This window comes from Argopecten irradians, chromosome 15 (genome assembly GCF_041381155.1).
Source record: "Argopecten irradians isolate NY chromosome 15, Ai_NY, whole genome shotgun sequence".
Lineage (NCBI taxonomy): Eukaryota > Metazoa > Mollusca > Bivalvia > Pectinida > Pectinidae > Argopecten > Argopecten irradians.
Genome location: NC_091148.1, coordinates 2,278,054 through 2,305,656, shown reverse-complemented (window position 1 = coordinate 2,305,656; position 27,603 = coordinate 2,278,054). Strand labels below are relative to the sequence as shown.

The following is a 27,603-nucleotide window of genomic DNA, read 5'->3' as shown; positions in this document are numbered from 1 at the left end:
TGACTATATAAATTAAACCAACAGTACAGACCACATTATGTTTGGCTATTGTGCTATGCTTTATCAGGGATCTGCAGTATTTTGGTACAACACGCTTCCGAATGGCTCCGCCAATAGCAGGATGATGCATGCTGGATGTCCAGTTCTGCTAGGTAACAAATGGGGTAAGAAAGAGCGTCATAATCATTATACACAATGTTCTCAAAAGAAAAGAAAAGGAGGTGGTGCACATACGACGAGCCAATGGTATTTTTTTTTATATATTTTTTTTTAATTCAAATTAGTTAATTTCATTAATACAAATATGTCTATAATACTGTACACCCGATAGGACTATTATAATGACCTCACCGCCACCTACATTGACAATGGTAACTTTTAAGCCCTTTGGACCTTTTATCAGATATAAGTCATCGAGATATCACTTATACCTTCACGTATCGCGCTTGTGTTGCCACTGAAATCATAAGATTGCCTTCATAACGACAAATCACACTTGGCTGTATCTGATAACATTTTATCACAAATCGTAGGTAAATATCCCGAGTATCCTAAGATCTCAGAGGAGTTTGAAAATCCACTTGAAATGTATGTGACTGACGGAGTTGTCACCTTTTGAATAATACTTATTAATGGACCTTGTGAAACATTATATATAGACTAACGTTGGTAAGATCCCAGACGAGTTTGAAAATCGGTTTGATTCGACTGTAAATTAGTTATTGCTCTTTGCACTAATACTTATTTTGGAACTCAAAAACACGATAACTTGAGTACATATAAACCGAGCAAAATAAAAATGTATTTAGACTAACATTTTAAAGATCCCAGAGGAGTTTGAAAATCCATTTGATATGTCTGTGACTGACAGAGTTGTTGCCCTTTGAAATGATACTTACTAATGGACCTTGTGAAAACGATACCTTGTAAATAGTTACCCAGTATAATGAGAGTTTGTATGCATATATTTGTAATTACGTGGGTAAGTAAATATTCACTGAGTTTCACGAACCTTTGTCTACAGTACAGTAATAACAAGATTACGAACGAGTTCATACAACAGTAAAATTAACATAGATTGGGCTTAGTAGCAAAATATAGGTACCGTGCAGTGGTAATGTACATGTAAATATAACTTAATAAAACTTTGTAGGCAATCAACTATCTTGGAAGTGTTTTAACATGAAATTGTCTGACAGTAACCTACAGAGTTATTGCCCTTTGTAATGATGAATCTGTTTTACATAGTCCACACAATAACTGTAGTAGACATTCAATAATGTTCGATGGGACTACATGCTCCCTAGCATCTATAACGTTTTTAGGGAGTTTAAAAGGGCTTTGTCAATAGCTCTTTAAAAAAATTGATGAATCAGTACTTGTCCTGATGACAGCTTATATATCATATACCAAGACCGTTAAGGCCAGTGGACCTCTTGTTTTCGTTTATTTTCGTCTACCCACCCCCCCGCCCCGTCTTCTGTTTTTGACTTAATATAATGAACAAGCAACTATTGCTGAATTTACTGCAAGAGTAGACTGTAATGATCCGCTGCGATTATCATCAAAAATAGTATTTATAATATTTTCCGAAATTTCTACCTGTCCATCAAAAGTGAGCCGGAACACATACATGTAATGCTAAAGTTGGGTTTTGAAATAGACACAATATTGGCATTAATGTAATAATCATTGTATCCTTCACCCATTATCACGGGAAACTGGTTCTATCTAAAAAATATATTCCGGAAGGATTTCAATCAACTCAATCACATTACCTTTCTTACTTTATTATACCTAAATGCGCCACGGACACCGACTCATTTTGGCATTGGGCTGAGCGTTCGAACCTTGGTTCTGTCCTCTGGCCCTGTAACACTGTAGCCTACATACATGGTAGTTTACATTCCTGCTTAGAAAAGGTATAGGACGACTTGCCTGAATGTGACCGCGAGGGGTGTGTTGTCTTTCTATGTGGGGCAGTCGCAAGGTACTGGCCGCTGTCGGTGGTTTTTCTCCGGGTACTCCAGCTTTCCTCCACCAACAAACCTGGCACGTCCTTACATGACACTGACTGTTGATAGGACGTTAAACTAATAAAACCAAGTGCCGTCTATCACTTTTGCAGCATGCTTCAGTGAGATGTAAGATAAGCAAGAGTATCTACGTTTCAACACAAAATGCAACATATATTTAAGATATATGAAGATAGTTTTGATTGCTAAAATTCTAGGGTACTCGGAATTTGTCAATATTATCAAAGCAGTTAATTAAAAAACTATTCAAATGAAATCGCACTATTTTTACGAAAAAATAAGTGTTAATCTGGAAATTGCACGAAAATATAATTATTTGATACCGTTAAGACATGGCATCACCTGTTACTGTTGACACTAAGATAATTGATATTTTGTCTTTTTTGATACGAGTAGGTATCGAGCGTGTGTCTTATAAAAGGTGGCACTCTAGGAATGATCTAGTCATGGAATAAGTAAGGGATAATTTCCGAAAACCTGCCCATTTTTCTCTCTAAAACTTAAAACCCATCATAACACTACCCACTACCTTGCGTACCCTGTTAGAGTAATGGGACATCCCATTTCAGGTATTGCACATGTGTTCACTCACCTGTGACAAATAATGGACTAAGTATTTAGCGCCGCTTGATGCATACATTTATCATTGGCGGTCATGCAACACCTCCTTTAAAGTTCTCTTTTCATGCATGAATACATTTATGGTATGTGTATAGATAAATCTATCTTATATTGGTCAAATTCAACCAACATATTCAGAAAAAAAGAGTTGTTTTTCAAACTGATCCAAGACTTTGTTAGATATATATTCTTAAATGTATGAATTGTAAAAGTATATATAATATTTGAATTAGAGATTTCATCATTTTGTTTTTATAGTGGCTAACAAGTGGATACGACAGCATGGTCAAGTCCTGCGGACGTTATGCGGCCCAACAGAAAAGGCTCATTTTAAATTAGAAAACATTTGATCAGTTGATTACTTTGTATTGTTTTGTTTTCATCTGTAGTTACCTAAAATTAATATACATATACGAGGTTTTTGTTAACGTACATTATCTTGAATCCATGTCAACTTTGTAACTTTGTATTTATTCAACTTAACGATAATAAACAAAGAAGTGCTCGTGCACTCAGATCTCATTCTCGCAAACCAACCTTTTGTAATTCTTTATATGTTACAAGCTATGTTTGAATTGAAATTTCATTTTGTATTTATCAGATGTAAATGGAAATGTATCGACAGAAATGACGTCGATCCGGTGAATGTCACTGTTAGGGGTGACTGACTGACTGTTCATTCACTCCCACTAAAAGTCATTAAATGGTTCTGGGTCAAGTCACCAAAGGTGCTTAATGCAGAACCGCCCATCGACCGTATTTTCCAGTAAAGCTATGAAAAAATACATATGGAACAAGATGTTATCTTCTACTAAAATTTTTCGTTTACATGTAATGTGTTTTTAAGTGGTATTTCTGTTTGTCACTGAATGGTTTGCTCACGACTAGGTATTGTACATACACTTTAGTTAAAAATGACAATCAGTTGACCGTGGCCAAAACAACAAACGAGTTTAGTAAAAAATGACGTGGAAAGCAAATATTCGAAAAATTTTCATCAAATTTAAAATACCATTTTTAAAATAAAGTCAACTGAAAAAGTTAATTGATCGGTATCTGACCTGAAGAATCAAGTCCTGCTCTCAGTTGTATTTTGGTGTTCTATTGACGAAAAACAACAACAACAACAAATATGTCGGAATCTTCATTATATTTTTGAATAATGCACTACTGCTATGTGTACAGAGATCATTAGATGTAAATACGCTATAATAAACACGTGTGTATATCACAGATATATTTGATATGATGACTTAGAGGTAAATGAAAACATTAAACTGATCAAAATACCTATCATTATTCTTACTCCCGGTAATCTGGCAACATGTACTTGACCTTTCGGATTATCATAACAAATTACGACCTCCGCCATCGTGGAGGTTAAACTCAGGAGAGGTATAGACTATATACTCCTTTTAAAGTCAAAGATGCTCCACCGCTGACAATTGGTATTTTTTCACTATTAAAAACGGGAGCAGACGATTTCATATTTTTCTTCAGTTACAAAAGTTACTTACTTTACACCATTACCACCATTGAAAAGTTTGAGCTTCTAATTTTACTTCAAGTTGAAAATTAAAAAAAAAATAATTAATTGCATCCCGAAAAAAATCCGTGGCACTATTTTCCATATGGAATGAAGTACTGATTGCGCATGCACCAAAGGCAAAAAAATATATTATTTTTTGTGTTAATTAGACATATATATACAAGATTAAACACCAATTATTGTTCTAATGATGAATGCCATTTTTCTCTGTCGGCAGTGGAGCATCTTTAAACTGTCAGCTGACTTAAAAAGTGCCCAGAACGTGAAAGTGACAGATTTTGTGAAAACAAGGATATGTATTTTAGTCAGATTGCACAAACACACAATTAAAATCATCAATTCAACATCAATCACGCTACCGAACAAACATTAAATGTGAACTGACGGCTATTTAACACTGGACCACACATTCATCTGAGATCACTTCTTAATTCATCGGTGATGACGAAGAACAAAACTAAATCAGTAAGCCAATTACGAACTACAGAACTGTAATACCCTCGCTAGATCTACGAGATCATGAGAAGTTTCTATGGTAACCGTTTTTGAAGCCTATGATGTGTCAAATAATAGACATCAACATGTTACAATGACTGACCATTATAGAACAAATTTTATCCAGAAAACTTATGACGCATTGTCCAGTATGGAAAACTGTATACCAAGCTTACAGAAAGTGTTCCCCTGCCGTCAATTACATTTTCTAATCTATGGCATGTTATCATTGCTTAGTTATTCTATCATTATTTGAAATTTGAACAAATTTTGTTGATATATTTTCAAGTAATCGTCCGGAACCTAATCTATTTCCAGTATCAGTTACCTTTCTAGTTGACCGTTTGACCCCAAATTCAATTCAACGTTGTGTTATCTCTCATGTTATCATTGTAAGTTTGAACAAATTCCATTGATATGTTCAAGTAATCATCCTGAAACTAAAATTTAACAATCTATTTTTAGTAACAGTGACCTTTGTAATTGATCTTTTGACCTCAAATTCAGTCCCAAGCTGTATTTTCCCATAGTATACCATTGTGTGAAGTTTGATCCATCAATTCGTTCTCAAGTCATCATCTGGGAACCAAATAAGGACAGACAGACGGGAACCGGCAGGGAACTAATAACCTGGTTACCATGAAACCAAACTTGAAACATTTGAAACCAAAACAAAGCCCACATTCACATCTACAGCAGATCTCCATCATTGCTGCCAAGTTTCATTATAATTTAGCCAATAGTTAAGGAGGTAACATATAACCCCTGACAATGGATTAACCGTCCTAGAATGATGAGGCCATTTTGTGAATTAAATAAAGAATAGAACCACATCAACAATCTTATTGAGCAATTTAAGACTTTTTATCTGTTTTATCGTTCAGAGACTTTTAAGAGTAAGAAGTGGCAGCAAAGTATAAATGGTTAATATAAAAAAAAGTATTTTACAATGGACGGAGAAGACGTAGATATTCTGATTGGAAAGTTGTATGTTATGGTCAGTCCTCTGATTGGTTGGTTGTATGTTATGGTCAGTCCTCTGATTGGTTGGTTGTATGTCATGGTCAGTCCTCTGATTGGTTGGTTGTATGTCATGGTCAGTCCTCTGATTGGTTGGTTGTATGTCATGGTCAGTCCTCTGATTGGTTGGTTGTATGTCATGGTCAGTCCTCTGATTGGTTGGTTGTAGGTTGTATGTTATGGTCAGTCCTCTGATTGGTTGGTTGTATGTCATGGTCAGTCCTCTGATTGGTTGGTTGTATGTCATGGTCAGTCCTCTGATTGGTTGGTTGTATGTCATGGTCAGTCCTCTGATTGGTTGGTTGTATGTCATGGTCAGTCCTCTGATTGGTTGGTTGTATGTCATGGTCAGTCCTCTGATTGGTTGGTTGTATGTCATGGTCAGTCCTCTGATTGGTTGGTTGTATGTCATGGTCAGTCCTCTGATTGGTTGGTTGTATGTTATGGTCAGTCCTCTGATTGGTAGGTTGTATGTCATGGTCAGTCCTCTGATTGGTTGGTTGTTAAGGTTTAATATCAAGTCATCTTCTATTCAGATTACAAGAAATGAAAAACAAAGGTAACATTGCATGAAAATGCTATGATGGCTGATTTCGGCCATGTCGCGCTGTTGCATTGGCGACCCCGCCATGTGACCATGCGACAATGCGATAGTGCTAAAAAACATCGTGTGAAAGTGCGACAATGCGCATGCGATAGCACGACAATGAGCCATGTTACAGTGTGTTTCTGTCGCATGGCGCATTGTCAAACTGTAGCTATTTGCTTGCCGCACTCTCGCTCTTCTCTTGGCGTATTATTGCTCTTCGCTTGGCACATTGTCACATGGCGCTGTCGTCAATGCGACAGTGACAATGGCCGAAATCAGCCGCCATATGATGCCACTATCAATAAACTTTTTAATGACAAGTTAATATCACGATTTACAATCATTGATGGGTTCTTTTAACTGTGATGGGAAATTTTATCACACAGTCGATTTACTGTTTTAGGTCAAAAGCTAAGTAACAATTCAAATATTTCAAACAAGCAGGCTAATAAATATAGGTAACAGTTTAAATATTTCAAACAAGCAGGCTAATAGCTAGGTAACAGTTTCAATATTTCAGATGTAACTTCAGAGTGACAGTCCACTTTGACAGTGATTTAAATGCGGTAAATATATATCAAATATGACATAAGAACAGAGCCCTTAAACTGTGAGCAAACATAGGCAGTGCATTCCTAAGAGGTTCTGCTGTGAAAATGACTGACCATCCCTGGTAGACATAGTTGATTATTACCAATAAGTGTTGTATTATATCTGTCTCCGTGGATAGTTATCGATGGTGACGTCATTCTTTTGTGAGCGATACTATTTTTTCTCTCTAAAACTAAAACGTTACGGTCAGAAACACATATATAACGCCACAATCGACACATATCAAACAAGGTAGACAACTCTGTATTATATAAACACAGACTTTATATAGAGCTTCTTTCAGAAACGATTATTTTGAAAGGTTTGCTAAAGCACTTCTACATCACATAGATTACCGTTTTTCACAACATCTTTGTATTTTTCGAAGAAGTCTTCTGCATCCCCTACATCCTCAATATTCATCGTCGCTTCTCTTTGAATTTTTCCAACATCGTCGACGTCAGAGTTATCGTCGCTGTCGTCATTGTTCTGGAGCGACTCTTGGTTATTTTCTAAAGAAATTTGATCGGATTTATCACTTTCCTGTGACTGGTATCCAACGTCTTCTTTTGAGCTTTCATCATTTTGAAAGAAATTATTCAATAAAATACTAGTTTGCATTGATTTGGTATTGCCTGATGTTGCATCTGATATTTCATTGTCAATCTCATTGGTTGCTGCACTCGATTCGTCGATAGTCTGTTTGTCACTATCAACAGTTTGATTACTTTCATAATCGGTACAAATGGAGGATTTTTCATCTTCATCTATCATTACTCTATTTTGTTTCTCCACATCAACTGAAACATCATTTGCGTTGTTCGGATCATTAAATATTTCCCTTTCCGTCAATCGTCTCATTCGAACACCATTTATACTACGTGAGTCTATATCCGGTGTGCTGTTGAAGTCACTTCCGTCGTCAGCTACTTTCCCTTTCCAAGTATCATCTTCGGTATCTGACGGTGATTTGTATACAAGTAAGGCAAATAAAAGGAAGAGAAGAGACAGGGCTCTGCCCACGACAGTTACAGCGAGGAAATGATAGCTTAACGTCTCGTTGTCGTAGAGGATACACGAGCCCTCGTCTCCACAGTCGTCCTGCCAGTATACACAGGCCATATCTATGAGCTTCCCGAACAGGATGGGGCCGGGGATAAAGCCTGCAACAATCAAACATCAACCAGCGTCTAAGATTTTACCTTAAGGTTCTCTAAATGTGTTCAATATTACGTCATCTTCCCTGAAAATGTGGTGTTACACCAACAAACACTAAAGTCCCATTATAAGTTTTTTATATTTAATGTATAATAAATTTTGTATACCCAGACTCTCCATGGTACACTTGACTACAAAACATTGTTTACCCTAACTCTCCATGGTACACTTGACTACAACCCATTGTATACCCAGACTCTCCATGGTACACTTGACTACAACCCATTGTATACCCAGACTCTCCATGGTACACTTGACTACAACCCATTGTATACCCAGACTCTCCACGGTACACTTGACTACAACCCATTGTATACCCAGACTCTCCATGTATATACCTCTCCGTACACTTGACTACACAACCCATTGTATACCCAGACTCTCCATGATACACTTGACTACAACCCATTGTATACCCAGACTCTCCATGATACACTTGACTACAACCCATTGTATACCCAGACTCTCCATGGTACACTTGACTACAACCCATTGTATACCCAGACTCTCCATGGTACACTTGACTACAACCCATTGTATACCCAGACTCTCCATGATACACTTGACTACAACCCATTGTATACCCAGACTCTCCATGATACACTTGACTACAACCCATTGTATACCCAGACTCTCCATGATACACTTGACTACAACCCATTGTATACCCAGACTCTCCATGATACACTTGACTACAACCCATTGTATACCCAGACTCTCCATGGTACACTTGACTACAACCCATTGTATACCCAGACTCTCCATGATACACTTGACTACAACCCATTGTATACCCAGACTCTCCATGTACACTTGACTACAACCCATTGTATACCCAGACTCTCCATGATACACTTGACTACAACCCATTGTATACCCAGACTCTCCATGGTACACTTGACTTACAACCCATTGTATACCCAGACTCTCCATGATACACTTGACTACAAACCCATTGTATACCCAGACTCTCCATGGTACACTTGACTACAACCCATTGTATACCCAGACTCTCCATGATACACTTGACTACAACCCATTGTATACCTAGACTCTCCATGATAACACTTGATTACAACCCATTGTATACCCAGACTCTCCATGGTACACTTGATTACAACCCATTGTATACCCAGACTCTCCATGATACACTTGACTACAACCCATTGTATACCCAGACTCTCCATGGTACACTTGACTACAACCCATTGTATACCCAGACTCTCCATGATACACTTGACTACAACCCATTGTATACCCAGACTCTCCATGATACACTTGACTACAACCCATTGTATACCCAGACTCTCCATGATACACTTGACTACAACCCATTGTATACCCAGACTCTCCATGATACACTTGACTACAACCCATTGTATACCCAGACTCTCCATGATACACTTGACTACAACCCATTGTATACCCAGACTCTCCATGGTACACTTGACTACAACCCATTGTATACCCAGACTCTCCATGATACACTTGACTACAACCCATTGTATACCCAGACTCTCCATGGTACACTTGACTACAACCCATTGTATACCTAGACTCTCCATGGTACACTTGACTACAACCCATTGTATACCTAGACTCTCCATGATACACTTGACTACAACCCATTGTATACCCAGACTCTCCATGGTACACTTGACTACAACCCATTGTATACCCAGACTCTCCATGGTACACTTGACTACAACCCATTGTATACCCTAACTCTCCATGATACACTTGACTACAACCCATTGTATACCCAGACTCTCCATGATACACTTGACTACAACCCATTGTATACCCAGACTCTCCATGATACACTTGACTACAACCCATTGTATACCCAGACTCTCCATGATACACTTGACTACAACCCATTGTATACCCAGACTCTCCATGATACACTTGACTACAACCCATTGTATACCCAGACTCTCCATGGTACACTTGACTACAACCCATTGTATACCCAGACTCTCCATGATACACTTGACTACAACCCATTGTATACCCAGACTCTCCATGGTACACTTGACTACAACCCATTGTATACCCAGACTCTCCATGATACACTTGACTACAACCCATTGTATACCCAGACTCTCCATGGTACACTTGACTACAACCCATTGTATACCCAGACTCTCCATGATACACTTGACTAAACCCATTGTATACCCAACTCTCCATGGTACACTTGACTACAACCCATTGTATACCCAGACTCTCCATGATACACTTGACTACAACCCATTGTATACCCAGACTCTCCATGGTACACTTGACTACAACCCATTGTATACCCAGACTCTCCATGATACACTTGACTACAACCCATTGTATACCCAGACTCTCCATGGTACACTTGACTACAACCCATTGTATACCCTAGACTCTCCATGATACACTTGACTACAACCCATTGTATACCCAACTCTCCATGGTACACTTGACTACAACCCATTGTATACCCTAACTCTCCATGATACACTTGACTACAACCCATTGTATACCCAGACTCTCCATGATACACTTGACTACAACCCATTGTATACCCAGACTCTCCATGGTACACTTGACTACAACCCATTGTATACCTAGACTCTCCATGATACACTTGACTACAACCCATTGTATACCCAGACTCTCCATGATACACTTGACTACAACCCATTGTATACCTAGACTCTCCATGATACACTTGACTACAACCCATTGTATACCCAGACTCTCCATGATACACTTGACTACAACCCATTGTATACCCAGACTCTCCATGGTACACTTGACTACAACCCATTGTATACCCAGACTCTCCATGATACACTTGACTACAACCCATTGTATACCCAGACTCTCCATGATACACTTGACTACAACCCATTGTATACCCAGACTCTCCATGATACACTTGACTACAACCCATTGTATACCCAGACTCTCCATGGTACACTTGACTACAACCCATTGTATACCCAGACTCTCCATGATACACTTGACTACAACCCATTGTATACCCAGACTCTCCATGGTACACTTGACTACAACCCATTGTATACCCAGACTCTCCATGGTACACTTGACTACAACCCATTGTATACCCAGACTCTCCATGGTACACTTGACTACAACCCATTGTATACCCAGACTCTCCATGGTACACTTGACTACAACCCATTGTATACCCAGACTCTCCATGGTACACTTGACTACAACCCATTGTATACCCAGACTCTCCATGGTACACTTGACTACAACCCATTGTATACCCAGACTCTCCATGGTACACTTGACTACAACCCATTGTATACCCAGACTCTCCATGGTACACTTGACTACAACCCATTGTATACCCAGACTCTCCATGATACACTTGACTACAACCCATTGTATACCCAGACTCTCCATGGTACACTTGACTACAACCCATTGTATACCTAGACTCTCCATGATACACTTGACTACAACCCATTGTATACCCAGACTCTCCATGATACACTTGACTACAAACCCATTGTATACACAGACTCTCCATGATACACTTGACTACAACCCATTGTATACCCAGACTCTCCATGATACACTTGACTACAACCCATTGTATACCCAGACTCTCCATGATACACTTGACTACAACCCATTGTATACCCACTCTCCATGTACACTTGACTATACAACCCATTGTATACCCAGACTCTCCATGGTACACTTGACTACAACCCATTGTATACCCAGACTCTCCATGGTACACTTGACTACAACCCATTGTATACCCAGACTCTCCATGGTACACTTGACTACAACCCATGTACCATTGACTATAACCCATTGATACCCAGATCTCCATGATACACTTGATTACAAAACATTGTATACCCAGACTCTCCATGATACACTTGACTACAACCCATTGTATACCCAGACTCTCCATGATACACTTGATTACAACCCATTGTATACCCAGACTCTCCATGGTACACTTGATTACAACCCATTTGTATACCCACTCTCCATGATACACTTGATTACAACCCATTGTATACCCAGACTCTCCATGATACACTTGATTACAACCCATTGTATACCCACTATCCATGATACACTTGACTACAACCCATTGTATACCCAGACTCTCCATGGTACACATGACTACAACCCATTGTATACCCCGACTCTCCATGATACACTTGATTACAACCCATTGTATACCCAGACTCTACATGGTACACTTGATTACAACCCATTGTATACCCCGACTCTCCATGATACACTTGATTACAACCCATTGTATACCCAGACTCTCCATGATACACTTGACTACAACCCATTGTATACCCAGACTCTCCATGGTACACTTGACTACAACCCATTGTATACCCAGACTCTCCATGGTACACTTGACTACAACCCATTGTATACCCAGACTCTCCATGGTACACTTGACTACAACCCATTGTATACCCAGACTCTCCATGATACACTTGATTACAACCCATTGTATACCCAGACTGACCATGGTACATTTGAGTACAATCCATCTTATATCTAAACTATCCATACTTACCAAGGCACTTGGCTATAACCCATTGTATACCCAGGCCAAACGTTCGTTGTTTTGTTGGAATACACCTAAATAAAAAAATACATCTTTAGCCTTAAGTTTTTCTATGCTATGTAGCCTTAACAACTGAGAAATCGTTTACACTTGTGTAAACACAATCGGTTGTCGCGCAAGAATACATACACCGGAACACGAACTTCCGCAACTAGTGTTAATGCGCATCAGATTTGGTACATATGTTTCTGTATTATTAGTTTTTCAATTAAAGAATTTGAATGTAAAGAATATCTTAAATGATATTTCAGAAAATAAAATATTTGAGAAATTTATTGTGGAAATATATTTTGTGTACTTTCTGAACTTGACAACATTTCCCGCCAAAATGGAGTCAGCTGTTCCGAGTCAGCTGTTCCGGGATTCCATCAATTGACCGGCTGTTACATCAATCGTATAACGTTGAAAAAATGACGTTTTGTTTTTTTTGGAACATAAAATTTGAAAGGAATATTCGGTTCAAGTGTAAATATAAGGAATGATTTTTATTTTTTGTTGTTTACTGGTGCGTATACTGCATTTGCTGGGCAGATATTTCAACATAACACGAACGCGGTAAATATCTCGTCACTTAGCATGCTTTTCTGAGCGACTGTAAATATCTCGTCACTTTGGCATATTTACCTGAGCGACTGTAAACATCTCGTCACTTTGGCATACTTACTTGAGCGACTGTAAACATCTCGTCACTTTAGCACACTTACCTGAGCGACTGTAAATACCTCGTCATTCTGGCATACTTACCTGAGCGATTGTAAAGATCTCGCCACTTCGGCATACTTACCTGAGCGATTGTAAATATTTCGCCACTTTGGCATACTTACCTGAGCGATTGTAAAGATCTCGCCACTTCGGCATACTTACCTGAGCGATTGTAAATATTTTGCCACTTCGGCATACTTACCTGAGCGATTGTAAAGATCTCGCCACTTTGGCATACTTACCTGAGCGATTGTAAAGATCTCGCCACTTCGGCATACTTACCTGAGCGATTGTAAATATTTTGCCACTTCGGCATACTTACCTGAGCGATTGTAAAGATCTCGCCACTTTGGCATACTTACCTGAGCGATTGTAAAGATCTCGCCACTTCGGCATACTTACCTGAGCGATTGTAAATATTTTGCCACTTCGGCATACTTACCTGAGCGATTGTAAAGATCTCGCCACTTCGGCATACTTACCTGAGCGATTGTAAATATTTTGCCACTTCGGCATACTTACCTGAGCGATTGTAAAGATCTCGCCACTTCGGCATACTTACCTGAGCGATTGTAAAGATCTCGCCACTTTGGCATACTTACCTGAGCGATTGTAAATATCTCGCCACTTTGGCATACTTACCTGAGCGACGCGGTGAGAGAAGGCATGGTCATGCAGAACGAGAAGAACATGTTGAGAACAATAAACACCATATATACAGGCAGGTACTGGCAGGAACTCTCGCACGTGCCTAAAGTAGCATCCACACTTCCGGCAACGTTACCTACACAGCTGCAATTGTTGTATTCCTGTGTGGTATAAAACATGTTCATTAGTGTTTTCTCTGTGTCATAGACCATTTACTAATTTTCATTGTTAATTATGTAAATATTATCAATCAGTACAGTGGGGTTGTTAAATTGGACAGTCACCGGACAGTTCATAGAGATAAATGAAAACGGTATTTCATATTTACACCTAAAACATCTAATATGGCAAACACAATGGGTTTAGGATGGGCAGCAGGAATGCTCTATAATATGCTATTTTTAATCTCAGAAATAGATTGTTTTGAAATGTGGCTTGTAAACATTTATAAAGTGCAATATAACCAATCTTACCCTATTTATTTTAATGCTGTGGTTGTGTGGCCTTCTTGATTTAGAGTAATTAAAACCTGGCTTTATCGGATAAGGTAAGTGAACCATATATAAAATTGATTTCATAAGTAAAAATAAATCAGACCAATCATTAATATGTGTCCTCGTAATCGCGAAGATGTCACAAATATTTACCCAGGGTTCCGTGTTGTGAGAAACAATACCACATCCGGCGAAGCACGGGGAGAAATATGTGATACCATCCTTACCGCAAACTGGATTAAGATTGTCTCTGACACAGTTACAGCTAGAATGACAGCTGTCGTTCTTAAAGGTCCCGGAAAACACAAAGATACTGTAACAGCAACGAGTATATCTTATGTAACACAATATAGAACGTCACAGAGAACAAAGACACTTTAACAGGGACAGGTATGTCATATTAAATATACATAATTATCTAAACTGTAAAAACCTTGGTATTTTTCTATTTGCTCTCTCCAAAAAACTGTCTTTCTTCAAAAAAGATTCAACATGCAATTGCTAGTTTCCATGATCATATTAGTGAAAGAAAAAGAAAATACGCGTTAAATGTGTTGTGGATAACAACATTGATGTTTTTGTTATAACAAATTAATTGAATGTGGATTTTGATATCTCTGCCTTTTATTTAAGCAATAAACTGTTACCAGATTGGACATACAGTTGATATGAAGCCCATCCGGAAGGAAGATTAATAGAATGGCGCCCGTTATGTATAGGCGTAAGTATACATTGAATACATTGTCAGTGACGCGGCGGAAACGTTAAATATTCATACGCTTGACCAGATTGGAGTTCATAGCCAGATATTGCCCATCTAATTTAACATAGATTAAACGGGAAACTGAAAGTAGAATGGAAATATACCCCTGTAAACATCTTCCAAATAAAATAGAGAAACTTCATAAAAAAGAACGAATGTAAAAGGTTATATCTAATTAAACAAGAGATTCCAGGGATCTTGGCACCCACCAAAAATGATCTGACAATGGAAAGAGGGATCTTTGCTCTGCTTTACATAACAAATCCAAGATAGCTGCCTGTGGTCCATCTGGTTCATATGCACAACTAGGGTCCGAGGGGAACATATATATATGATTATGATGTTTGAGACAGATCCCTTCAGTTCTTTATGAGAAATAGTGGTAACACATTTCAACTACCAAAATCCAAGACGGCTGCTTGTCGGCAATCTTGCTGACTGATCAGTCCCAAAATATAATATACACATCTAAGGTCATAGGGAAACATAAACGTGGAATTTGAGAAAGATATTTTCAGTACTTTGTGAGAAATACCAATATCAAGACTTGTTAATGGACAGAAGGAAGGACGGAGAAAAGTCGATTTGAATAGCCCACTATAACAAAAGCTTGAACTAATCATGAAAACGAAGACAGATTTATGATTTTAATTGAACAAACCTTTTGGTTATGTCTCCGTATGCCACGTTTATACCGGCAAATGGAACTCTGGAGCAATTTGCTATAAATATAAGGGATGTGAGCAGAGCTAATCCGAGTAATACTAAACTAAGCTTTAGGATTCCTCGGATTTGTAGGTTGAATCTCTCCACTATATACCCTCCTAAGAATGTCCCACCCGCTCCAGCGCAGATTGCAGACGCACCTGTCATAACAGAAATCCGGTTATATATATAATCTATAAATGGTCACATCCGGTTATATATAATGTATGTAGACGTTCACATCCGGTTATATATAATGTATGTAGGCGTTCACATCCGGTTATATATATTGTATGTAGACGTTCACATCCGGTTATATATAATGTATGTAGACGTTCACATCCTGTTATATATATTGTATGTAGACGTTCACATCCGGTTATATATAATGTATGTAGACGTTCACATCCGGTTGCATATGATGTATAGATGGTCGTGCATGCAACCTTTTAATCAAATACATTCGTCGTGTCCGTCCTCTACTCGATAAACGTCTACATGACGTTGTCGATCCGAGATCTAAAAAGCTAGCGTGAAGTTGAGCTTTAACCTTAATGTGACGTCATACTCACTGTTACGCGCGATTCCTCGAAAGTTTTCTACATAACTAGACAACAACAACGAAGTGTTCCTAAAGCCGTTCAATATAACATCTCGAACCGTGCAATATAACGTTTCCATGGAAGAGTGCAATGTAACTTCGAACTGTGCAATATAACAAAACTTATTGAACGGTAGGGATAATAGTTAAAAAATATTATATTTTCTCAAATATAGATTGGTGTAAACAAATTATGTAATAAAATGTATAAATGGTCACATCCAGTTATATATATCGCCTGTCGTCGATTTACACAGAAGTAGACTTACCTACATAGAGGGCGGCTGCCGACGAAGATAAGCCAAATTGGATTTCAAAGAATTTTGGCAAAAATGTTGCAAAGCCAGCCAACAAGAATCCTAGAAAGTAGAAGCAACATAGGGCTATAACAGACTTATAAATTCAGTTATGTTATATGTATAACGTGATTTCTATATTAACATTTAAGCAATGATGTCACTATTTTTTTTACTTCATTGGGGTATGACAGAAAGTTTGTAAACAAAATTTATTTCATAACCCGATGAAATTAGAAATAGTCACATCAGTGCTAATAACAGTCAATGGAGAGAGTTTAGTTCAGGGCTTTAATTAGTGCTGTTTCATGTGCAAAATACGAAATACACATGCATATTATACTTTACTTCAGCATTGAACATCTTTCAGTTGGCATTCATAGCCAATATTAATTCAAACTGGACAGAGGAAAACTCAACATGAAGCGCTAGCATTGAACGTCTTTCAGATGACATTCATAGTCAATATAAATGCCAACTGGACAGAGGCAAATTAGCGAATTAAATAACGCACGCTAGCGCTTCATGTTGAGTTTACCTCTGTCCAGTTGGCATTCATAGCCAATATGAAAGACGTTCAATGCTTATATTTACATTTGGTTACAATTTATGTTGACATACCATGGGATTTTATATCTATCATGAATTAATCATTCGTTATCGTCAAGATGGAACAGCCATTTGAACAACCGTTTTCTGTGATCGCTGGTACAACAATTGTGACGTCACAATGATAATGACGTCATAATAAGCGATTGCAGTTCATAGTCTATAACTGCGCTTGGTAAGGTTTCATAGTGGGACTGCAGTGAATATGTAAATATAATCGCAGTAGGTCCACATTAATCTATACATGGATCTGATCAAGGTTGTCTAACTTAGAAACTAATCAATCAAATAGAATCATAATACAAATGAAAGTAGAATCCAAACAATACATATTGGTATCAAACTATTCAAAAAGGGTTGCTGTGTTGTTAACAAAAAGCGCCACCACATGGAAATACCTTCGACATATATCCAGGGGACAAAATGCATTATCATTCTATAATGCGTTAGCTCCATGAATAAATTATGTCATCAGAATTTGCTTATCACAAGTGTGACGTCATACCTACCACTTGTAATCGTGACGAACAACATGCACACGAACATAGGATTCAGGAACAGGACCTTGAGTGAGCGAGTCAGGTGCCCCACGTCTAGTTTCTTGCCTTTCGTGCTGACCTCGGTATTGTCCTCTATTTCGCCATTAGCGTGGACTTCCTTATCCTTTTCATGCTTGAATTTTGCTGAATCTACGTAATGAAACCAGCAGGAAATTAATCAATCTTTTTGTGTAGATATTAAGCTTGATTTTCGATGATAAGTTTTCAATATCATTAAAAAACCAAGGCCATTTAAGGACGTCCTCCTTTGTACACATTTCTTATTTGAAAATGATAATAATAAATATGGATTTAAAAGGCTTAATAAAGTAAATGTGTGACAAAGTACAATTATATCTTGATTTGTTTTTCCCATTTTTTTTCATTTTTATTATTTGAAATATATTTTTGAATTTGTCTTTTATTGTGTTGATGAGGACGTTGATGCTTAATGAACTGTGTAAACATCTCATTCTGTAAATGTATCACTATAACTATAATGATTTCGTTGTCCACTCCATTACTATGGAGACAATTTTCATGCAAGAGTCCAAAAACTGTGATTTATCAACTTGAGGAAGTGATATTATCCGAGGCCGAAGGCCGAGGATTATTTGGCCTCGGGTTATATAACTGTCGATAAATCAACGTATCCACCTGAAAACAGGTCTTTATCTGTTTTATTATACGGCATTTACATAATGTAAACCATTTGACTACATGTATATGCACATGTATTTCTTCTTCATCATATTAAGCAACCCCCTTCCTCGATACTCAGTAATCCTGTTAAATAATTTTTAATATGATAAGAGAAAAAAACCCCTTTACGCTATATTTTGTGTACGACCTGGACCCGTTGGAATCTTAAGTTATATCAACCTGTGAAGTTGATTGTGACGTCATTTTACGTAACGTCACAATGCAAGATATCTATATTTGGGTACGACCTGGAAAGGTTTTGGAATCTTACATCAACCTGGGATGACGTCACAATGCATAGTTTCGGAATTTTCTGGTGGATATCGTGTTGTATCGTGGAGGGAAAGTGTAGTTTCAGCCAATCAGGAGCGAGCAAAACACACAGTCATATAAGAAAGTGATATAATACTAACATTATAGTGATATAACGCTAATAGTATAGTGATATAACGCTAATATTATAGTGATATAATACGGGTCAAAGAAGTAATATCAACAGGATTTTCCAGATGACACGGGATCCAATCAAACGTAAGTCTGTTGGATACGAATTACTTCAAATGGTAAATATGACAAAACAAAATTGTCAAATTTTCGAGGCCATCTGCCCGTTTATCAAGACATACAAAACGAACACGATTACATAATAGGATACGAACAGTAATGCCGGACAAAGTAGACAAATATACAGCACAATGGAGTGCAATTTACCCTTCGGCAAGTGGCAGCAAAAATATAATACTAAATATTATAGTGATATAATGCTTATATATAGCGGTATAATACTAATATAATAGTGCTTTCATACTAATTTCATAGTGATATAATACTAATATTATAGTGATATAATACTGATATTATAGTGATATAATACTAAATTTTATTATAGTAATATAATACTAATATTATAGTGATATAATATACTAATTTTATAGTGATATAATACTAATATTATAATGATATAGTACTAATTTTATAGTGATATAGTACTAATATTATAGTGATATAATACTAATATTATAGTGATATAATACTAATATTATAGTGATATAATACTAATATTATAGTGATATAATACTGATATTATAGTGATATAATACTAATATTATAGCGATATAATACTAATATTATAGCGATATAATACTAATATTATAGTGATATACTAATACTACTGTAATATTATATAGTGATATAATACTAATATTATAGTGATATAATACTTATATTATAGTGATATAATACTATATTACTGATATATATATATAGTGATATAATACTAATATTATAGTGATATAATACTAATATTATAGTGATATAATACTACATGTAATATTATAGTGATATAATACTAATATTATAGTGATATAATACTAATATTATAGTGATATAATACTACATAATATTATAGTGATATAATAATAATACTAATAGTGATATAATATTATATATAATAGTGATATAATACTAATATTATAGTAGTGATATAGTACTAATATTATAGTGATATAATACTAATATTATAGTGATATAATACTAATATTATTAGATAATAATACTAATATAATAGTGATATAATAATATTATAGTGATATAATAATAATATAAGAGTGATATAATACTAATATTATAGTGATATAATAATAATATAATAGTGATATAATACTAATATTATTGTGATATAATAATAATATTATAGTGATATAATACTAATATAATAGTGATATAGTACTAATTTTTATAGTGATATAGTACTAATTTTATTGTGATATAATACTGATATTATAGTGATATAATACTAATATTATAGTGATAAAATACTAATATTATAGTGATATAATACTAATATTATAGTGATATAAGCGATATAATAATAATATTAATAGTGATATAATACTAATATTATAGTGATATAATACTACATGTAATATTATAGTGATATAATAATAATATAATAGTGATATAATACTAATATTATTGTGATATAATAATAATATTATAGTGATATAGTACTAATTTTATAGTGATATAATACTGATATTATAGTGATATAATACTAATATTATAGTGATATAATACTAATATTATAGTGATATAATACTACATGTAATATTATAGTGATATAATAATAATATAATAGTGATATAATACTTATATTATAGTGATATAATACTAATATTATAGTGATATAATACTAATATTATAGTGATATAGTACTAATATTATAGTGATATAATACTAATATTATAGTGATATAGTACTAATATTATAGTGATATAATACTAATATTATAGTGAAATAATACTAATATCATAGTGATATAATACTAATATCATATAGTGATATAATACTAATATAATAGTGATATAGTACTGATATCATAGTGATATATCAATATTATTGTGATATAATACTAATTTTAGTGATATAATACTGATATATAGTGATATAGTACTAATTTTATAGTGATATAGTACTGATATTATAGTGATATAATACTGATATTATAGTGATATAATACTAATATTATAGTGATATAGTACTAATATTATAGTGATATAATACTGATATTATAGCGATATAATACTAATATTATAGTGATATACTACTACATGTAATATTATTGTGATATAATACTAATTTCATAGTGATATATAGTATAGCCCTATCGGTGTAAATGATAAACACGAGAAAACTGACCTGGTAGATATTTAGGGAACCCAGCCAATGGTATGGCCACAATGATAGCCAGTACTCCTCCAATCAGATAGCCAATCCACCAGGCCCCTACATACTGTGAACTGTTAGGGTTGGCGGTAACTCTAAAACACAAATATTGTCCATTCACAGTTAATCGTGAAAATCATTAATATCCCAAGTAAATGATATCCATTCAATACCTATCATAAACAAGCCAGCTTGTCAGTAAATTTAGATTAGATTTAGATGAGATTAGTGTCTGAGTATAGAAAATACACTGAAATAGAAGACCACAAAGGATGACAGTTCTTGTAAAGTTAACAAAGGATGGCGGTTCTTGTAATGTCAACAAACGATTACTGTTCTTGTAATGTCAACAAAGGAAAATAGTTCTTGTAATGTTAAAAAGGAAAACAGTTCTTGTAATGTTAAAAAAAGAATAGAGTTCTTGTAATGTCAACAAACGATTACTGTTCTTGTAATGTCAACAAAGGAAAATAGTTCTTGTAATGTTAAAAAGGAAAACAGTTCTTGTAATGTTAAAAAAAGAATAGAGTTCTTGTAATGTCAACAAAGGATGACGGTTCTTGTAATGTCAACAAAGGATGACAGTTCTTGTAATGTCAACAAAGAATGACAATTCCTGTAATGTCAACAAAGAATGACTTTCTTGTAATGACAACATAGGAAAACAGTTCTTGTAAAGTCAACAAAGGATAACAGTTCTTGAAATGTCAACAAAGTCTGACAGTTCTGGTAATGCCAACAAAGTCTGACAGTTCTTGTAATGTAAACAAGGTATGACAGCTCTTGTAATATGAACAAACGGTAACAGTTCTTGTAATGTCAACAAAGTCTGACAGTTCTGGTAATGCCAACAAAGTCTGACAGTTCTTGTAATGTCAACAAAGGATAACAATTCTTGCAATGTCAACAAAGGATAAAAAATCTTATTATGTCAACAACGTATGACAATTCTTATATTGTCAACAACGGATGATAGTTCTTGTAAAATTAAGTTTTTTTATCATGTTTCCTATAAGCGTGTTAGGTGCCGTGTGTTTCCAGTAAAGTTTGGTGTTGTGTTTCGTATAAAGTTTAGTGCCGTGTTTCCTGTAAAGTTTAACAGTGGATTTCTTTCTAATTCATTTCGCTGTTTTGCCGTCTGGCGCAGTAATAGTCAACTACCGCGCGGCATTTAGGACGACGGCGGGAAACATAAAACGACCCGCGTTATGAAAATTAACATTTTATTTATTCTAATTAAACAGTTCTGAAGTGGTGATTAATGTGCTAGTAAACGTATAGTTAATAACTTCTGCGACTCAACAAAATTATTGATCTCGTTTCACATTCCTATTTTAAAAATTAAAAGCCGTTTCGGAAAGGTAGTGGCCCTTTAAGTTTGTTGCCGTATTTTCTGTGTTTCATATAAAGTTTGGTGCCGTGTTTCCTGTAAAGTTTGTTGCCGTATTTTCTGTGTTTCATATAAAGTTTGGTGTGTTCCTGGTTTGTGTCGTGTTTCCTGTAAAGTTTGGTGTCGTGTTTTCCTGTAAAGTTTGGTGCCGTGTTTCCTGTAAAGTTTGGTGTCGTGTTTCCTGTAAAGTTTGGTGTCGTGTTTCCTGTTAAGTTTGGTGGCGTATTTCCTGTAAAGTTTGGTGCCGTGTTTCCTGTTAAGTTTGGTGGCGTATTTCCTGTAAAGTTTGGTGCCGTGTTTCCTGTTAAGTTTGGTGGCGTATTTCCTGTAAAGTTTGGTGCCGTGTTTCCTGTTAAGTTTGGTGGCGTGTTTCCTGTAAAGTTTGGTGTCGTGTTTCCTGTTAAGTTTGGTGGCGTATTTCCTGTAAAGTTTGGTGTCGTGTTTCGCATAGAGTTCGATGTCGTGTTTCCTGTTAAGTTTGGTGGCGTATTTCCTGTAAAGTTTGGTGCCGTGTTTCCTGTTAAGTTTGGTGCCGTGTTTCCTGTAAAGTTTGGTGTCGTGTTTCGCATAAAGTTCGATGTCGTGTTTCCTGTTAAGTTTGGTGGCGTATTTCCTGTTAAGTTTGGTGCCGTGTTTCCTGTTAAGTTTGGTGCCGTGTTTCCTGTTAAGTTTGGTGGCGTATTTCCTGTAAAGTTTGGTGGCGTGTTTCCTGTTAAGTTTGGTGCCGTGTTTCCTGTTAAGTTTGGTGCCGTGTTTCCTGCCGTGTTTCCTGTTAAGTTTGGTGGCGTAAGTTTGGTGGCGTACTTCCTGTAAAGTTTGGTGCCGTGCTTCCTGTTAAGTTTGGTGCCGTCTTTTCTATAAAGTTTGGTGTCGGGATTCGTATAGAGTTTGGTGTCGTGTGTCCTGTAAAGTTTAGTGCCGTGTTTCGAATAAAGTTTGTTGCCGTGTTTTGTATAAAGTTTGGTGTCGTGTTTGCTGTAAAGTTTGACGTCGTGTTTCCTGTTCATTGTGGTGTCGTGTTTCCTGTAAAGTTTTGTAGCACTTTACTTACTCTGACTCATCCACCTTGTCGAAGTCCACATATATTTTGAGGAAAGCCCCTCCGACGAGGAATCCAACGCCGGGACCAACAATATTCATAGCATGGTAGATACCTGGAATATAAAGTAAATACATTTAAAATTTGAATTAATTTTAACAGGTGGCGTTTTTGTGACCTTTATGTTCTTTATAGTTCAGATTAAAGAGAAAATACATGGTTAGTAGCTTACAATACAAGGCTTATTTTAGTGAGAACTTGGCCCTCTATGTTGTCATATCCTCAGCTTATATGAATGTGGCACTTTAATTGACGTGAACTATGATTAATGTGTTAGATGTAAGCACATTGGAAACCTGGAAAGCATTACCCAGGAGAATAACTACCACGTAAGCACATAAGCCCGTGCTATGTAACTGATACTAGTACCCTGTACCCCGACCCTGTACCATGTACCCCCTACCCTATACCACCTACCCTGTACCCTTTACCCCGTATCCTGTACCCCGTATTCTGTACCCTGTACCCTCTCATCCTGTACCATATACCCTATACCCCTTACCCTATGCCCTGTACCCTATACCCTCTACCCTGTACTTTGTACCCTGTGGTACAGAGGGTGACCTTTCCAATGAGGTTGATTTTCTTCAGGCACTTCGCGTTCTTTCCGTCGCGGCCTACATCCAGGTCTTCGCAAGTGATTTGTATATAACGTTAGATAACTTGTTCAGCAACCGATGTAAAATAAATGAAGTTATGTTTTAGATCATAAAAACATACGTATAAATGTTTAAGTTTTTGACTGAACTGCTAAGAACGTGACTAGTGCTTAAAAAAGCTGCGTTTTAGCGGCCAATTTGAAAATTAATATGGCGGGCACTAGGGTGCGATATTATATTGGGTTCATTTTTTAACTTTTAAAAACATTATGTCTCAAAGAAGTCTTTAAATAAAGAAGCATGCATTAAACTTCGAAATATTTTTTTAATTGAAAATCGACCTTAGCCGCTACACTCACTGCAACACGCCATGACCTTCGACCCACTGCAATATGACAAAATATGTTAGTTCGCTTCGCAGTAATGGAATAATGTTTCTTGACAGGCATAACATGTATCGGTAAATTATAATCTCCCTGTAGCTCAAAATAGAATATTGTAAGATGTTATCTTACTATAACATGCTATAGTTAAACATCCGTCTGTGATGATGTAACACAGCCAGTCTCACAGTCCTACACGTCACAATAAAATTTACACTTCCATTTTATCTATCGATTTTTATGTATTCTTCCGTTAACACATATACCTACTCAATGCTCTTCCAACATACCGCAGGATGTAATAAGGACACCACTCAAAACTGTATATTTACAAAGGCTTCAATTCCAATATAGAACCATGTATATCAATGTTATACTACAGACACCATTTGCATTACATGTAGTAGATTCTATATATTTTTATTTAAGTGGCAGGGAATGTATACGACACTGCAATTTTCAACCCTTCATTCGCGGGACAGTCCTGAGTAAGGTGTTCAGACATAAAGTACGTTGGCCATTCACTATTCCTAATTTTTCTACGAAAAAAACACATCTTTGCATTGATCATCAAAATCCAAACGTTCAACTGCTTGCTTTTGTACGGCTTCATTAGCATCCTTTCAATAGGTTTACTGCGGGCAATCCTACTCTCTTATATAAGGTAAATACGTGTCTATTTTAAACAACAGCGACTATTTTCTGGAGTTCCCAACTTTTTAGATTACCCTATCGATTCAATGAACCAACTGTTAATCAAAATTCACATTTTAGATATAAATGACGAAAATAGAATTGATCAGGATATCAAACAGTCATGAATATCTATAAAAAAACAACCTACGCCATCATGAAGTTATCAAGATTCACAATAAATATAAGAAAGTATCAAACAATTTTCAATCAACGATCCATAATGATATCGATGTCAATCAACAGAGTTAAGGAGACAGTCTATTGGATACAGCTGAGAGGATGTTTCTAGGACTTAGTTGTTAAGCCCGCCATCGTCAGATGACATTTCCTCCATGGCCTGCCCTTCTGTCAATCCTTATTACAGCTATTTCATTTGTGCTAAACAGTGGTTGCGTAAATTATCATTATTATAGAAATATTGGTGCGAATTAATTTTGAGGGTGGTCTGTTCAAGTCAAGATAGCGCTAGAGGATGATTAAGCCAACAGGATACAGTTGCTGATTATTATATACATTTGCTTATGTAAATGTGATTGTAATCGTAGTTGTACAACATTAACTTGCTGATGAGTTCAAATTCTGAAAACAGGCTGATTTCAAAAAGGCAATACGGGTTACCGGATACCAGTAACAAAGATACCCACCTAGATATGTGGAAGCTGCCTTGACCGGTACGCTGTCGTCGAGATATGTCGGACCCAGGGTAAATAGCGGGGATCCTCCCGCTCCCATTACTAACATGGAAACATAAAACATGTATTTATAATACGATAAACTGCCGGAAGCACCACATTCTGTCAGTTTACTACCGGAAGTCGTACATAGCAGGCTCGAATCATCGGAACTTATTTGATACAGGCCCGTTGTGAAATGAGGTAGACAGAAGAGTATTGTACCAACGCCGATGGTAAACATGCCCAGACCGAGGTAGCGGGACTTCACACCCATTCCCCCGAAGTAGCTGACAGGCATGAGACACAGGACAGAGGCGATGTCGTAAAAACTCGAGATCAGGCCAGACTCTGTACTACTCAGCTGGAAACGTCTCTCCACACTAGATATAATGACACTGGTGAAGCCTCCGACGATCATACCCTGGAACAGACAAACAAAACCGTGGTCATTATAGGTAATAACGTGAAGGTCATAGCATGTTCAATAAGGAATAACGTAAAGGCCCTACCATGTTCAATAAGGAATAACGAAACTGTCAAAGACTTGCCAAGAGTAAATATCACACACATTCCATTAAAACTTAAAGATTTCGCAGACGACTTTCAATTATTTTTCAGAACAGTTTACCGAATAGTTTCCACATTCTATCTAAAATACCAGCTATATTTCATCAGGCTTCAATTCAATGGCACTTCATTATCATCATACCCAGCAAGGCATCTTGTATGTGAATATTTTTAGTAATAACGAAATACTTAATTAACTAATGTGTAAAAAAACGGAATATGTAATTTAGACATATACGGAATATGTAATTTAGACATATACGGAATATGTAATTTAGACATATACGGAATATGTAATTTAGACATATACGGAATATGTAATTTAGGCATATATGAAATAATACAGAGATGATATTTACTGTTTTAGAAGCTGAACAGGAATACATGATTAAGATCAAAGACGTTCTATAAAAGCAATGAGGAAATTATATACATACTTCAGACCTCAAACGTGTTTAAACAAATAATTAAAAAACCAACCAAATATACCAATAGGAACATGCACTGCTTAAATATCGAAGATGTTTACAGCAAGAACATAACTCAAACTAATGATTAAATAAAATGGCCTATGTACATTCTGTAAAATTAAATAGGAAACTTTAAAAGTTTTATTTTATTTATACCCAAAGATTTAACTTCAGTGGCAAAAAAACGTAAACATCATTATATGGT

At 36.2% G+C, this 27,603-nt stretch overlaps 1 protein-coding gene and 1 pseudogene across 1 annotated transcript in view; one reads left to right on the top strand and one right to left on the bottom strand.

Moving 5' to 3' along the window:
* LOC138308531 (prolyl 4-hydroxylase subunit alpha-1-like) overlaps positions 1-3,104 on the top strand; it is a 42,448-nt pseudogene extending 39,344 nt beyond the window's left edge.
* A 693-nt stretch (positions 3,105-3,797) lies between these two features.
* LOC138308530 (solute carrier organic anion transporter family member 4A1-like) overlaps positions 3,798-27,603 on the bottom strand; it is a 41,402-nt gene continuing 17,596 nt past the window's right edge. Inside the window, exons 2-11 of the mRNA XM_069249547.1 lie at positions 26,332-26,782; positions 23,962-24,064; positions 21,494-21,615; positions 18,065-18,244; positions 16,920-17,009; positions 16,006-16,210; positions 14,735-14,894; positions 14,082-14,248; positions 12,687-12,751; positions 3,798-8,064 (exon numbers count right to left, since the gene is read on the bottom strand). Coding sequence (XP_069105648.1) covers positions 7,229-8,064; positions 12,687-12,751; positions 14,082-14,248; positions 14,735-14,894; positions 16,006-16,210; positions 16,920-17,009; positions 18,065-18,244; positions 21,494-21,615; positions 23,962-24,064; positions 26,332-26,782 — 2,379 coding nt within the window. The 3' untranslated portion in view covers positions 3,798-7,228. The remainder of the gene's footprint in view (positions 8,065-12,686; positions 12,752-14,081; positions 14,249-14,734; positions 14,895-16,005; positions 16,211-16,919; positions 17,010-18,064; positions 18,245-21,493; positions 21,616-23,961; positions 24,065-26,331; positions 26,783-27,603) is intronic.